Genomic DNA, 15,935 nt, shown 5'->3' on the forward strand with positions numbered 1-15,935 from the left:
GGGCCTCTCACTGTTGTGCCCTTTCCTGTTGCGGAGCACAGGCTCTGGACGCGCAGGCTCCGCGGCCATGGCTCACGGGCCCAGCTGCTCCGTGGCGTGTTTCCCGGACCGGGGCACGAACCCGTGTCCCCTGCATCGGCAGGCAGATTCTCAACCACTGCGCCACCAGGGAAGCCCAAGACACTTAATTCTTATACTTAGAAATTACTTTGGATTTTTTTAAATTACAAAATCATGTTGTCTGTGAATACAAAGCTCTTTACTTCCTTCCTAATCTTTGTGACTTTTCTTACATGTTTCATCATTGTATTAGCTAAGACAACCAATATTTCATATTCGCTGTAGTTTTTTTTTGGAGGTGTTTATCCATTACCACTGTTTTTTTAGGGCTACATACAGTTGGATGCTATTCTTTAAATCCAATTTAGGGACTTCCCTCGTGGTCCAGTGGGTAAGACTCCACGCTCCCAATGCAGGGGGCCTGGGTTCAATCCCTGGTCAGGGAACTAGATTCCACATGCATGCCGCAACTAAGAGGTCGCATGCCTCAACTAAAGATCCCGCATGCCGCAACTAAGACCCGGGGCAGCCAAAATAAATAAATAAATAAATATTTTAAAAAATAAATCCAATTTAACACTCTGTAACTGGGGGTATTTAGACTATTTACAATTAATGTGATCATCAGTACAGTTAGGTTTAAGTCTATCATCTTGCTCTTTGTTTTCTATTTATCCCATACATTCTTTTTTTCTTAATTCTTCTGGATTAATTAAATATTTTGTATTCCATTTATCTTTTTAGTGGCTAATTAGCTTACTGTTTTGTTACTCTAAGTGGTAGCTTTAGGATTTGTGGTATACCTTTAACTGAACACAGTCTATCTTCAAGTAATATTATACCATGCCACATACCGTATAAGAACCTTATAATATTTCTGTTTATCCCTGCCCAAACTTTGTGCTATTGTCATACATGTTGCTTTTGCACATATTAAAAATCACAGGGACTTCCCTGGCGGTCCAGTGGTTAAGACTCCATGCTTCCAATGCAGGGGGAACAGATTTGATTCCTGGTCGGGGAACTAAGACCCCACATGTGGTGCAGTGCTGTGTGGTGCTGGGGGGGGGATGGGGGGAAGAGAGACCAAAAAAAATTTTTTTAATGAGAAATAAAAATCACATAGAACATTACTGCTTTTGTTTAAACAGTAGATTATTATTTAAAGGGATATAAATAATAAAAATCTTTAAGGATTTTATGTATTTAGTCATTTAAATACAGACTATTTCCAGGGCTCCTCATGCCTTTGTTTAGATTCATATTTCGCTCTGGTATAATTATTCTTCTGCCTTAAAGATTTACTTGTAGTGCAAGTCTGCTGGTGATGAATTCCTTCAGCTTTTGTATGTCTTAAAAAATATTTCTCCTGCCTGACAGCCTTTTTGGATGTCCAATGCTGCACCTGGCAACTGAAATCTGATTTTTCTTTTTTTTTTTCTGCCAAAATGATTTTTTTTTTTGGCCATGCCACATGGCTTGTGGGCTCTTAGTTCCACATCCAGGGATTGAACCCGGGCCCACGTCAGTGAGAGCACCGAGTTCTAACCACTGGACCGCCAGGGCATTCCCTCATGATTCATTTTTTGAAAGATATTTTCACTAGGTATAGAATTCAGTATCGCTCACAGTCTCAGAGCCTCAGGCCTATGGAGGCCTCAGATTCCACTAACGGTGGGCTGGCTGCTGTTACCTTGTGCTCAGGGCAGGGGCTGGGTGTTAGGCTTCCTGTGTCCCTGTGTCCCCCTCAGCTTTCCATGGTCCCCACATACCTGTATCAGAGAGAGGGTCCTCCTCCATGCTCTGACCCCGCCCCCGGTTGTAGACAGCTGTTGCTTGTGGCTGGGTGCTAAACTCGTGGTAGGAGCAGGTGACACGCTGTTTGTTCCAATTCGGCCTCAAATCTCAGGCAGGCCCTTTGTACTTTGGCTTCAGGGGTGAGGTTTTCTTGGCATTCCTGTTCCTCCTACCTGTGGCCTCCAAACTCGGGCTGATAACTGTGGTGGGTCTGGGGTGCTTGTTCTTTGCGCCACCCGTAGCAGGACAGCCATCATCTGGTATCTGTATCTGCCCCTCCCCCAGCAGCAGAGACTTTCTGCTTCTACCCTGCCCCCAGCAGCAACAAGTCTTCGCCTGCGTCCTGGAAGAGGAAGGCGGGTTTTGCTTGCGTCCTGGAAGAGGAAGGTGGGTTTTGCTTTTACTGTTTCTCTACGAACAGTAAATCTTTGCCAGTGTCCTGAGGCCACAGTACCTGGTGTACCACCCCCAGCACCTTAAGACTTCGGCTCTGCGGGGGAGAAGGATCCCGGGAAGCTCGTGGGGCTTTGAGCTTGTTCCTGCGCAGGCACCAATCACCTCCTCGTTTGCACGGAGGTCGGCAATGTTCTCTCTCCTTCTCGCGGACACCTGGTGAAGGCGGAGGGAGGGCGAACAGCTTTCAGGTGAGTGGGAACCGCCTTTGCGTCTGAGCACTGGCTTCAAGGCACATGACCTGTGCACTCACGAACAGCCCACGCTTAGAAGGTCCTTGCGTCTGGTTTCATGCTCTGCTGTCACCATCCTGAAGTCTTCATTTTTGAGCAAGGGTTCTCGTATTTTCATTTCGTGCCAAGACCCACAAATTAAGTAGCCAGTCCCGTTCCAAACTGATGCAATAGCCCACGCTTGGCTTTTACAAATGTTAAAATCTTGGCTAAATTTTTCTTACCTGCTTATATAGCAGCTACCTTTTCTCCCATTGATGTGAGACAGAAGAGAGTCTGCGTGCCCCGTCTCTCCTCTCAGTGGATTTTCCCTCTTCGGAATTCAGTTTCTGTGTCTACCTCGCAGCCTCAGTCACCTGAGGGCTCAAAAACGTAACGCTTTTGTCTGTCATCCAGCCGTTTCTTGTCAGGGTGGGAGAAACATTTTTTGCAGCTTTCTAAGTGGATTTCTTCAGATCCTAAGTGGAAGTCCAAAACTGCTGTATGGTTTAGAACTTGCTATTTTCAGGATCTCAATTTCAGCTAGCTGAACAATGAACTCATTAAGGCTAGTCTCTTCCCCTACACCCCACTCCCCGCCCCTTTAAAGAGGAATGTCACATTTCTTTAAAAATTTCCTTCAAAAAAAGATGGCTTTATGCTTTTTATTTTCTTTGCTCCCCACAACAAAATACGCCTTAGTGTCACTGTCGATAGTAGAACAGCCTGAAATGACATTTATAGGTTGTTTCGATAACAGGCATCCATTGTACCATTAAACCCAATTACTCAGTTGATCTCCCACATCGGTCCATGACAGTGAGGGAGAAAGTTACGACCTGAGGCAGGAACAGAGAGGAAGAGTAATAAAAGTAGGGGAAATTCTCTAAATAAGGATATGTGGCTTGTGTGCTAGAGATAAACAGGTTATAGAATGCACGCCTCACCGTGCTGACTGCACACTATTTTTAAATACCCGTGCCAACTACAAATTGGCACTTGCCATCTACCTCTACAAGGATTAAACCATGTGCTGCTGCAGCGGCTGACCTTCAACACCCCCTGAAAGGAGCTCAGGGTGGAGAGCAGAAATGAGGCCCTCTGCGCTCTGGGAAAAACTGGCGGAACAGGTCTGCAGAGAGTTCGATATTTTCAGGAGCCGATTTTATGAGCCCAATTCGTGAATCTCCTCGTATCTAGAAAAGCACTGAAATCCCTGATGGTGACGTCTGCTCCTCGTGACGAGCTTCTGCCAAAACGCGTGCTTCACCGCACGCACCCCGTCACTAAAGTCACGGGGAACACCGACCTCCCCCCGCCTCTCTGCCATTACAGTTTCTCAGAGCTCCCTGAAATGCTCTCTCTCCCTCCTGGGCGATAGTTCTCATTTTGCCCCAAATAAAACTTAACTCACAACTCTCAAACGTTGTGCATTTTTTTCTCAGTCGACACTCGGAACATTCTTTAGTATACTTAACATGTAGGTCTTCTAAATTTTTCAGTATTACTCCTTCCCTGAAGGATATTATTAAAAACAATAATAAACAGGCTAAGCTGAAAGAGGATTCAAGTTACTTTTCCCTGGGGCTATTCTTTTTAAAAATCTAAAGCTATTTTAAGTCACACCTTTCTCATATATCACTTGATGAATTACAAGTCTGTCCCCTTTTTTATCTTAAGCTATTGATGTCTTTAAACATCTTATCGTGGAAAACTATACAAAAGTAGAAATAAGAGTATAAGGTACCTCAATGTACCTTTTACTTAGCTTTAATATTTATTCATCTATATCCCCACATACTGTCCTCTCTCTCACCCAACCACAATACCATCATCACACCTAGAAAAAATAATTCCTTAATCATGTTTCTAATTTTTCCAACTCATTGCACGAGGACTACAGTATAAAAGAATAGTATTATTAACCAAGAATCTAAAGATTTAAGGCATCTGTAATTTCCCTAAATTCAGAGCAAGAATTAGCTTTTGTCACCAAGGAAACAATTAACCATCTATTTTTAGCCCTTTACCTGTACACATGACTGATAGTGTTTTTTCTTTGTGTTAAAGAAAAATGTATTGCCAGGCAAAGAAATGGCCCTAATGTTTTTGTGTTAGAAATTGGGGATGGGGGGCTAGAGGAACCTTTATTCCACAAATTTTAGGACCTATTTGTTAATGCCTGAAATTTTAGCTTTTTAAAAGATAACACAGATCTTTTTAAAATGGCAATAATTCTTTTCTGTAGTCAATACCCTTGGAAATGGATGTGGATGGACAACTGAAAATAGAGCCTGTGATCAGAACAGGTAAATACGGAAATGTTTGGATTTTTTTCTTTTGCATTTCTATTTGCATTTGAGTCTATTTCAAAGAATTCTTTGAAAGGAACCCTGATAAAGAGATATCAACACCTAGAGGAACCAAAGAATCTATCCAGAAAAGTAAAAGTCATTCCTAAGGACGTCTTTATATTGTTGGGGGAAATGCCCTGAATATTTCTTGTACTAGTTATTTATTGCCACATAACACATTTCCCCAAAACACTATAGCTTTACACAACGTGTATTACCTCTCCCGCCATTTCTGAGGGTCCGGAATCCAGGAGCAGCTTAGGTCTCTCATTAGGCTGCAGTCAAGGTGTCGGCCAGGCCTGCAGTCTCTGGATATGATTGGGGCTGGAGGATTCTCTCCAAGCTCACTGGCAGAGCTGTTGGCAGGAGGCTCCCATTGCTTGACACGGGGTCCTCTCCAGCGGGCTGCGAACAGCATGATTCCGTCAGAGTAACTGATGAGACACAGAGACAGAGAGAACCAAGAGAGAAGCAGCTGTCCTTTGTAATCTCACCGAAGAAAGGACATATTATTTCCGATTAATTCTGTTGCTCCTGTGATCAGCCCTGGTACATCGCAGGAGGGAACAGCAGGAAGAACAGCGTGAACACCAGGACACAGGGATCACTGGGGCCATCTGGGAGGCTGGCTCCACAGCCCACCCCCTCCCAAGGGACACAAAAGTCTCAACCCACTACGGCATCAGCTCCAAGTCCAGAATCTTACCTAAATCAGGTCCAGGTGAAGATGGAACTACGGGAGTATATGTAGCTCGTAAGCCCAGCTCTCAAGCAGTTCCTCCAGATCTGTAGGCCTGTGAATAGAAACGTTATTCCCCCTCCCCTTGCCCAGTATAAATGCCGATCAGACAGCATGATTCCTGCTCACAAAGAAAGAAAATGAACGGCACACAGAAGTTACTGGTTGGTGAGCAGTTCTGCAACCCAGCTGGGCAAGTGTTAGAAATTCCTTGACTAGAACTCAGTCCTCCTGCCAGGAAATGACTTTCCAACGGCTCTTGACTTGGCCTTCGGAGGCCTCGGCCTCACCTTCCGAGTCATTCTTTTACTGGACAGGTTTACAACCGAGCCAAGCCGTTTTCTCAGCTTGCTTCCCAGCAGCAGAATCTGGGGGGTCCACAGGCCTCTCTTCATTTTCACTTCTCTCTTTCAGTCCAAGCTGGCCAGGTTACCGCTGATGTATTTTTTTAAACTTTGAATCATCTGTGAGTCCTATCCTGAGACATCACCTTTGCTCTGTCTCAGATCTGAACAAGGGATTTCACATTTACACTCTTGGCTTAATCTTTAGACTGTGCTCTAGATTTAATCTTCACTCTGAAGGCATTTAATTTTGCATTATTTGGCATCTTGCAAACCAGTGAGCCTGGTTCCTCTTTAAGTCCCTTCTTTAACTTCTCTCTTTGCTCACACATTTTACTATAAGCAGCAAGAAGAAACCACTGGTATTTTCAATAATCTGGTTGGGAATATATTTAGCTAGATCTCTTAATTCGTTAGCTCCATTGTCCACTTCCCACATAACTGCATGAGCCCCGGTGCTGTTGGCAAGCTTCAGTTCCGTGCCACACAGGCCTCTCTCCAGGAGGCTGCCCGCAACACGACTTCTTCCCCCATGTGAGTGACCGGACAGACAGACACCGAGACAGAAGCCACAGTCTTGTATAACCTAATCTCAGAGTGACACACACCATTTCTGTTCACTTTAATTGGCTGCACAGACCAACCCTGGTACAATGAGGGAGAAGAGCACACCAAGATGTGGCAGCCAGGGGGCAGGGATCAGCGGGGACCACCTCGGAGCCTGCTATCACATTTCCTAAGTAGCATAATTACTGGGTAATCGGTTTTTCCAAAATGTCTAAAAATATGAGGTCTTTTGTTCTTTTTTTAATCGATGGCACGTAAGCATAGAAAAGTCTGGCAGGACCAGCAGAATCGTAATGTCAGTCATGTTTATTTCTGGCTATTGAGATTATGGGTGATTTTATTTTTGTTTCTGTAACTTGGTTTCCCAATGCTTTTATAATTAATTTATAATCAGAATTCTTTTTCATCTTTTTCAATGTGGAACATTCCAGAGACAAAAAAAGGTAAAGGTTGAGACAACTTATTATTTTCAAACATTTTGTATGAAGCATTACTAGACACTAGGTATTTCTGCAGGGGAAAAAAGGATATAATCCTTGCTTTTAAGGAATTATGTATTTGGGAAGACAAAAACACAGCTATAATACATGTAATAAATTCTACAGAAGAGGAATAAAGGAGCATTAAATAAAGGGCAATACACAGTGGAACCAACTTAAACTGACTCCTTAAGACAGATGGGAAAGAGAAAGGGCGTGGCTAGAACAAAGAGCCTTTATACCAGCCTTGGAGTTTGGACTTGGCATTACAGTCCGTGGATGCACCATTACAGGAGTATAAGCAGGGAAATGAAATGACCAGATATATTTTAAAAACTCACCTACACTGGTTTCATTGTTTTATCTTTAAAAATACTGATCCACCTGGAATGTTGTAAATGTTACACTTCAGTGCAAGACAAAATGAAATAAATCTCAAACATTAGTTAACATTAGTACCTACAATGTTTACTATCAAAAAGAACTTTAAAGCCTTAAAAGAGCTTTGACATGCCTTCAAAGTTTAATTTCTAGAATTACAGCAGAAAAAACATTCCGGCTGATAACACTTTAAAGAGCTTGGCTGAACTGTGAAATGTTCAATGTGGCAAAACAGACGGAAGAGGCAGAAACTGATAAATGGCATCAGCTAGCAAAAATACAAATGAACGAGCACCTTACTGTATATATTTCTATCTCGTTCTCATTTGGTACACTGTAAGATGGCACACTCCAAAAATTATTATATGCAGAGAGCAGTCCTTTTCTAATCCTTTATGTCCATATATTTCCATGGAGATCAACATTAAAGTGTTTACTGCCTTGAGTGCAATCAAGGTATGGCATGATTTTAATGTGAATCCTTTATTGTCCTGTAAGGTCATGGCATAACTGATTTCATGGAGAACAGGTGGTTCGCATTTCTTAACTAGTTGCTCTGTTCTTTCTCTTCCACGTTGAGTACAGTATCCACAGTTATTCCTACGTCCTGCAGTGACCAACCTCTCTCCACTTCCAGAGCCCTTCTGGGAAAGGAAGTGGAAAGGCTGTATAGGGATGTGTGGTACCCACTTTTCATCATCCAGTCAAACAAGACCTAAAAGATAAAAAGCTTAGTTATCAAATACTGTACAAAATTGTGTCCCTCTAGATCACCATAATATTTTACGATTCTTTCATTGTTAAACCATGCCCCTAGGAGTCATGAAACAGAACTTTCATACCTCTCAAAGGAACTTTCAAGAGTTTAAAGGAAAAGAGCATGCCATGAATTTTGAGATGTGAATGACCTTTAATACCTGTTGTTTCAGAGAAGGCCTAGGGACTACTGGCACCTACAGACAGCAGAAGCATTTAACAATTAGGAAAGCCCCAACCAAACAGGAATGGAAAGATTATCCAATAAAAAGGTTAAGAACAAAAGGTTAGCATTTGGGAAAAAAGTCATTTAGATTATAATCTAAGCCAACAGTCCACATCGAAATCACCCAGGAACTGTCACAACAGACATGTCCACGTCCCAGAGACTCTGCCTTTTGATAACCCAGTATTCAATGGGCCAACCCTATAAACGTATCACACTTCCTTTCATGAAGATTCCCTTAGTAATTGTCCAAATTTCCACTTATTATTGCCTAAAAATAATGCCTGCTAAAGGATGGTTTGTTGCTTTAGGAAGAAAGCTGAATGATAGAATGTTCCCAGGGGATGGTGGTGTATCAATTATAGATAACCCCTGACTTCTACCACCATCCATGTACCAACTGATATTCCATGTAATAAATGTGTACTATGTCATAGAGTGCCATAATTTTCCAATACATGAATATGCCTTCTTTTAACCAATCCTTCCATAAACACTTATACCTTTGACCATTTGTCTTATTTCCAAAGAATAAGTTCTCACAAATGGAATTACTGGGCCAAAAGATGTATTTTAAAATATATACTGATAAATTATCCCACAGAAACAGTGGTCTGACTTACATTCACATGAACAATTAATAAGAATCCCTGTTTTCTGCACACACTGCCCAAAACTGGGTACTATTCTTTTTGATCTTTGACAACTTGATAGGTAGAAAACGGTATCCATTTTAATCTGCATTTTTCTGATTCTAAGTGAGGCCTAACATTCCACTGAGGTTTTTTTTTTTTTTTGGCTGTGTTTGGTCTTTGTTGCTGCGTGCGGGCTTTCTCTAGTTGTGGTGAGCAGGGGCTACCCTTCGTTGCGATGCACGGGCTTCTCGTTGCAGTAGCTTCTCTTGTTGTGGAGCACAGGCTCTAGTGCGCAAGCTTCAGTAGTTGTGGCTCGTGGGCTCAGTAGTTGTGGCTCGTGGGCTCTAGAGCGCAGGCTCAGTAGTTGTGGCACACGGGCTTAGTTGCTCCGCAGCATGCGGGATCTTCCCAGACGAGGGCTCGAACCTGTGTCCCCTGCATTGGCAGGTGGATTCTTAACCACTGCCCCACCAGGGAAGCCCACTAAGGTATTTCTTTTCCTTGATTTATATAAGCTCCTTATAGAAAAAAATAACTTTTCCAAATTTTTAACTTGATGAACTTTATAGAATTTAAAAATTTTTATGTAGTCAAATCTGTCAGTATTTTCTATTATGGTTTATAGTATTCTTGACATAGAAGGTTAAATGTAACAGTACGGATAGAAAATTAGTTAAATAATAACAGAAATTAAAAAAAAAAAATAACAGAAATTTTTAACACACACATAATATGTTCAAATGCACTTAAAAGTAGAAATACACCCAAATATTAGTAATTGGCTTTGGTGCCAGACTGCAGATTAAAATTTCTTTCTACTTTTCAAATTATTGCTAGTGAACACAGTATTGTTTTCAAAAGAAAAAAAGTCTATTAGAACAAAAAGAAACAAGCTTTAAAGAATGACCTGAAAACTACATACAAGCAATGGGGTTTACGTTAATAATCCATCAGGGATAATAAGAACAAAGTTAATACCACTTGCTTCCAAAAGCTTTGAAAGCATCTTACCCACCAAGCTGTGAAAATGTAATTAAAACAAAAAACAAATAAAAAAAAGGAACTGAAAAAAATCTGAATGCAAAAATCACAGTTTAAGAAGGCTCAGCATACCTAATTCTCCAAATTTCTTCCACATAGAGTACATATAAATCCCATTTACTAGGACTTCCCTGGTGGCCCAGTGGTTAAGGATCTGCCTGCCAATGTAGGAGACACAGGTTCAAGCCCTGGTCCAGGAAGATCCCACATGCTGCGGAGCAACTAAGCCCGTGTGCCACAACTACCGAGCCTGCGCTCTAGAGCCCACGAGCCACAACTACTGAGCCCATGCGCCACAACTACTGAAGTCTGTGCGCTCTAGGGCCCATGCTCCACAGCAAGGGAAGCCACCGCAATGAGAAGCCTGTGCACCGCAACAAAGAGTAGCCCCTGCTCGCTGCAACTAGAGAAAGCCCGCACACAGCAACGAAGACACAACACAGCCAAAAAATAAATTTAAAAAGAAAAAAAATCCCATTTATCCTCACCTGATGGGAGTACAGACAACTGATAACACCTCCTCCCTGCATGGGAATAAACTATTGCCAAATTCAACACAAATATTGCTCCAGGGCTTCCCTGGTGGCGCAGTGGTTGAGAACCTGCCTGCTAATGCAGGGGACACGGGTTCGAGCCCTGGTCTGGGAGGATCCCACATGCCAATGGAGCAACTAGGCCCGTGAGCCACAACTACTGAGCCTGCGCGTCTGGGGCCTGTGCTCCGCAACAAGAGAGGCCACGATAGTCAGAGGCCCGCGCACCGCGATGAAGAGTGGCCCCTGCTTGCCACAACTAGAGAAAGCCCTCGCACAGAAATGAAGACCCAACACAGCAAAAATAAATAAATAAATTACTAAACTCCTACCCCCAACATCTTCTTTTAAAAAAAAAAAAAATTTTCTCCAAATATGATTCTCCTCACCTGTGAACTGCAAGACTTAAAAAACCTTCTCCTCAGGACACGCCCACTTGGACATCGAAGAGCAACAGTCACGACCTGAGGAATAAAAATGTTCAAATGAGAATTCCAACCACTGCTCTTTGCAATTCCAAAACCACTACTCCTACGAAACACCTGTACAGAGTTCTAAGAGCTCACGTGAAGTTTTGTAGGAATTTAGCTCTGAGAGTTGTACACAAAAATTAAGGTCCAGATAAAATTCACCCTAAACACAGAAATAATTCTTCTAAACCTGAAAAACATCTTCCTACTGATTGAGGAGACCAGTGACAGAGCCTTCCAGAGAGGACACCGAGACGCAAGGCTTCTGTCTGCCAGACAACATCAAGACTGCAGCCGGGCTCTGAAAGTGATCTACCAAACCAAGAAGATCCAGGGACACCTCAGAGTCTGCAGACAAGACAAACACTAGACTGGAAGGAAACAAAAAACTACCCTTTTCACTCCAACACTGTAGGCTGTGCTCCATGCCTACATCATGTGTGCAAATGAGAGACAAGCCTGGAGCCGGTCCTGGTTGCTGGGGCTGCAGGAGACCCTCCTCCTGGGAGCAGCTTTGTCTGTTTTACATGTTGAGTTTCCCCACCATCTTTCCTCTGATAAAAGAGTTAAACAGCTAAAAAGAGCTTGCAACGTGCTAGTATATTAAAGGACACTCTAAGAAGAAAAGAGTGAGAGGGACCGAGAGATTATCACACTAAGTGGAGTGAGAAAGACAAATACCATATGATATCACTTGTATGTGGAATCTAAATATGACACAAATGAACTTACAAAACAGAAACAGACTCACAGACATGGAAAACAAACTTTATGGTTACCAAAAGGGAAAGCAGGTAAGGGGAGGGATACATTAGGAGTTTGGGATTAGCAGATACAAACTACTCTATATAAAAGAGATAAACAAGGTCCTACTGTATAGCACAGGGAACTCTATTCAATATCCTGTGATTGGGCCTCCCTGGTGGCGCAGTGGTTAAGAATCTGCCTGCCAATGCAGGGGACACGGGTTCGATCCCTGGTCCAGGAAGATCCCACATGCCGCAGAGCAGCTGCTGAGCCTGCGCTCTAGAGCCTGCAAGCCACAACTGCTGAAACTCACACGCCTGGAGCCCATGCTACACAACAAGAGAAGCTGCTGCAATGAGAAGCCTGTGTACCGCAGCGAAGAGTAACCCCCGCTTGCTGCAAATAGAGAAAGCCCACGCCCAGCAACAAAGACCCAACTCAGCCAAAAATAAATAAAGCCAGAAAAAAAAAATCCTGTGATAAACCATACGGAAAATATGAAAAAGAATACGTGTATATATGTATAACCGACTGACTTTCCTGTACACCAGAAACTAACACAATACTGTAAATCAACTATACTTCAACTTAAAAACAAGAAACGATGACAATTTAGTTATTAATTCTGATGTTTGTTATTTACCGTTAGGAAACCCTTTACTATGGTCAACATTATCCCAACTGTCCTGGGAGTTCTGTTGGCAGCACAGTTTGCAGAAATGGTGGTGTTATAGCAGCACCCGCCACCCTTCAGGAAAGCCATGTTAGAAAATATTTCTATTCAAGTAGGTAAGGTGTTTGACTCATACCCAAATCAGTGCAATCTTTAGCTCTGTCACTACTTCTACTAAAGAAAATTTTATAATAAAACAAAGAAATCACAAACTAACAATCACAGATTAAAAGCCAATTATGTTTATTTTTAGATACAATAAAACTTAACTTTTACAGTGAGGTTTTGTTCAAACTTTAATGCTCTGATAGGACACTTAAAGCTAAATGCTTTAAGAAAAACTAAGGTTAAAATACAGTGAGTCAGGACTTCCCTGGTGGCACAGTGGTTGAGAGTCTGCCTGCCGATGCAGGGGACATGGGTTCGTGCCCCGGTCCGGGAGGATCCCACGTGCCGTGGAGCGGCTGGGCCCGTGGGCCATGGCCGCTGGGCCTGCGCATCCGGAGCCTGTGCTCCACAACGGGAGAGGCCACGGCAGTGAAGAGGCCACAGCAGTGAGAGGCCCACATACCACAAAAAAAAAAAAAATTTTTTTTTAATTAAAAAAAAATACAGTGAGTTAACATTTTCTATTATGATTAAATACTGAAGAGAAATGAACTATTGTTGTTTGAAACCCAGCTACTGTTCTGTTATTACAATTACTGTGAAAGGTGCGTGTCCAATTTCTCCTAAGATTACTGACAGTCTAGTGGACTGGCCTATGAATGGGTAAAAGGCCTGGGATACAGTGTAAATTGGAAAGTAAATCACTGTCCCAAATACGGATTATTAAATGAAATCTAAATGAAAAGTAGCAGCAATAATTAAAATGTAGTTCCCTTTAGAATGAAGTAAGATAGCATACAATAATGAAAATAGTTGCTATGGTATTATGGTAACAATATGATGATTTACAAAACTATTTTCAAATTATCTTAAATTCTATACTTATTGTCTTTTCAATTTAAAAGTAAAGAGTAACATATGGTAACTATTCCATTGTGAATTCTAGACTACCATGAGTTAATTCTCCCTCTCATTTAAAAAAATCTTACTGTATTATTTTAGAACTCTATGGATAGTTGTAATACGAAATACATAACAGACACTTAAAAAAATCGGGGTATAATGCTTAAGAATTGCATTATGTTTCAGATTCCCCACTCCCTTATCAGAAATTCATGTTAGCCATTAGTTCACTCATCTATTAGTCTGCTCCTAAGTCCAAGCAGGCTTCCACTATAACAGGAATTTTCTCATATGGCTCATTATTATAGAGCCACAGCTACTACATATACAGAAACACACACACACACACACACACACACACACACACAGAGTGAAAACTTCATTCTGTTCTGATAACCTTTAAAATGAATGTTAGTCCCTTCCCGAGCAACAAAGAATTATAAAGATGTCCCTCACAGCCACTATGGAGAACATTATGGAGGTTCCTTAAAAAACTAAAAATAGTGCCTGCTTGGGCAGCACATATACTAAAATTGGAATAATACAGAGAAGATAAGCATGGCCCCTGCGCAAGGATGACACGCAAATTCATGAAGCGTTCCATATTTTAAAAAAACCTAAAAATAGAATTACCATATGACCCAGCATCCCACTACTGGGCATACACCCACAGAAAACCGTAATTCAAAAAGACACATGCACCCCAATGTTCATTGCAGCACTATTTACAATAGCCAGGTCATGGAAGCAACCTAAATGCCCATGGACAGACGAATGGATAAAGAAGATGTCGTACATATATACAATGGAATATTACTTAGCCATAAAAAGGAAAGAAATTGGGTCACTTGCGGGAACATGGATGCACCTAGAAACTGTCATACGGAGTGAAGTAAGTCAGAAAGAGAAAAATAAATATCGTATAATATCACTTATATGTGAAATCTAGAAAAATGGTACAGATGAACTGGTTTGCAAGGCAGAAATAGAGACACAGAGAACAAACGTATGGACACCAAGGGGGGAAAGTGGCAGGGGGGTGGGGATGGTGGTGTGATGAATTGGGAGATTGGGATTGACATGTATACACTGATGTGTATAAAATAGGTAACTAATAAGAACCTGCTGTATAAAAAAATAAAATTCATATATAAAAAAAAAGATGTCTCTCAATGGCCTATACGGGAAAAGAATCTAAAAAAAGAGTAGATATATGTATAACTGATTCACTTTGCTGTATACCTGAAACTAACACAACATTGTAAATCAACTATACTCCAATAGAAATTAAAAAAAAAAAATGTCCCTCTATTCTGTGGGTGACACCACACATTTAATGGGCCTAACTAATAAGGAAATAGAGAATTTCTTGAAAATTATAACCTCCAGTATTCCTAAAAGTGAAATTATTCTTTTACATATGGACTCATGAAATAGTTGTGTAGCTTGTGTATATTAGTTATGATGGGGCAAGCTTTTTTTTTTTTTGCGGTACTTGGGCCTCTCACTGCTGTGGCCTCTCCCATTGTGGAGCACAGGCGCCGGACGCGCAGGCTCAGCAGCTATGGTTCACGAGCCCAGCCGCTCCACGGCATGTGGGATCCTCCCGGACCGGGGCACGAACCCACGTCCCCTGCATCGGCAGGCGGACCATCAACCACTGCGCCACCAGGGAAGCCCCAGGGCAAGCTTTATGTATGATGATATATCATGATTATGATACCAGAGCAAAGTTGCAAAGTTGGCCAAATACAAAATGGTACTTTGCAGAAATCCAGAAACAATATGACTACATGCCTTACAAACATCCTAAAATCTTGGGTAACTGTGGCAAAGCACTCATTGCCTACTCAAGTGTGCCTTTTTAACTTTGAAAACACTTCTTTAGGGTGATAGGGTGAAGGATGGGTTAGAAAGGTACACTCCCCAAACTAGAATGCTTTCTTTTTCTTGTTTTTAACTTTGATGATGACGATGACACTCCACACTTAAGGTCTACTTTCACTATTAGGAAACAGTCAACCACAAGGGAGGGGAAAAGCCAGGCAGATGTCCAGAGGGACCAGGCTAACTGCCCAGAAACAGGTCATTAGATCAAGAGTAGGATAACAAGGTCAATGAGAACAGGAGCGTTATTGAAAGAGGGACTGGGACACGGAGACTCATCCAAGGAGGTAAAACTAATGGCTGGTGAATGGTTAGCGGGAATTAGGGGTTTATGCTTTGAATTCTTAGAAATCTGAGAAGTAACAACTGCACAGGTGGAAAATGCCTTGCCCAATGATGATTCTAATAGAATCAAAATCTTCCAATACTTACTTGCTTTTCTTGATTAGTGTAGAATACACTGTAAAAGTATCAACCAGTATCAGCTATATATAAGCAGCACTCTTCATAAAGCTTCATTACATAATATAAGGTTGCTTGTACCTCATTAATACTATATATATATATATA

At 41.8% G+C, this 15,935-nt stretch overlaps 1 protein-coding gene, 1 long non-coding RNA gene and 1 other non-coding gene across 4 annotated transcripts in view; 1 reads left to right on the plus strand and 2 right to left on the minus strand.

Annotated features, from left to right (window-relative positions):
* The window catches only part of LOC112413112 (uncharacterized), a 17,994-nt gene extending 14,918 nt beyond the window's left edge, over positions 1–3,076 (minus strand). The window contains exon 1 of the long non-coding RNA XR_003005906.1: positions 1,833–3,076. This is a non-coding gene — a long non-coding RNA (uncharacterized LOC112413112). The remainder of the gene's footprint in view (positions 1–1,832) is intronic.
* A 3,738-nt stretch (positions 3,077–6,814) lies between these two features.
* UBXN8 (UBX domain protein 8) overlaps positions 6,815–15,935 on the minus strand; it is a 25,978-nt gene continuing 16,857 nt past the window's right edge. Inside the window, exons 7-8 of one of the 2 annotated variants that reach the window (XM_024764966.1) lie at positions 10,967–11,041; positions 6,815–8,101 (exon numbers count right to left, since the gene is read on the minus strand). In XM_024764966.1, coding sequence (XP_024620734.1) covers positions 7,934–8,101; positions 10,967–11,041 — 243 coding nt within the window. In that variant the 3' untranslated portion in view covers positions 6,815–7,933. The remainder of the gene's footprint in view (positions 8,102–10,966; positions 11,042–15,935) is intronic. The other variant, XM_024764967.1, reaches the window with a different exon arrangement.
* LOC112413258 (U6 spliceosomal RNA) lies at positions 13,982–14,088 on the plus strand. The gene has a single exon (XR_003005934.1). It is a non-coding gene; the product is annotated as a U6 spliceosomal RNA (small nuclear RNA).

This window comes from Neophocaena asiaeorientalis, unplaced genomic scaffold (genome assembly GCF_003031525.2).
Source record: "Neophocaena asiaeorientalis asiaeorientalis breed wild unplaced genomic scaffold, Neophocaena_asiaeorientalis_V1.1 scaffold14, whole genome shotgun sequence".
NCBI lineage: Eukaryota > Metazoa > Chordata > Mammalia > Artiodactyla > Phocoenidae > Neophocaena > Neophocaena asiaeorientalis.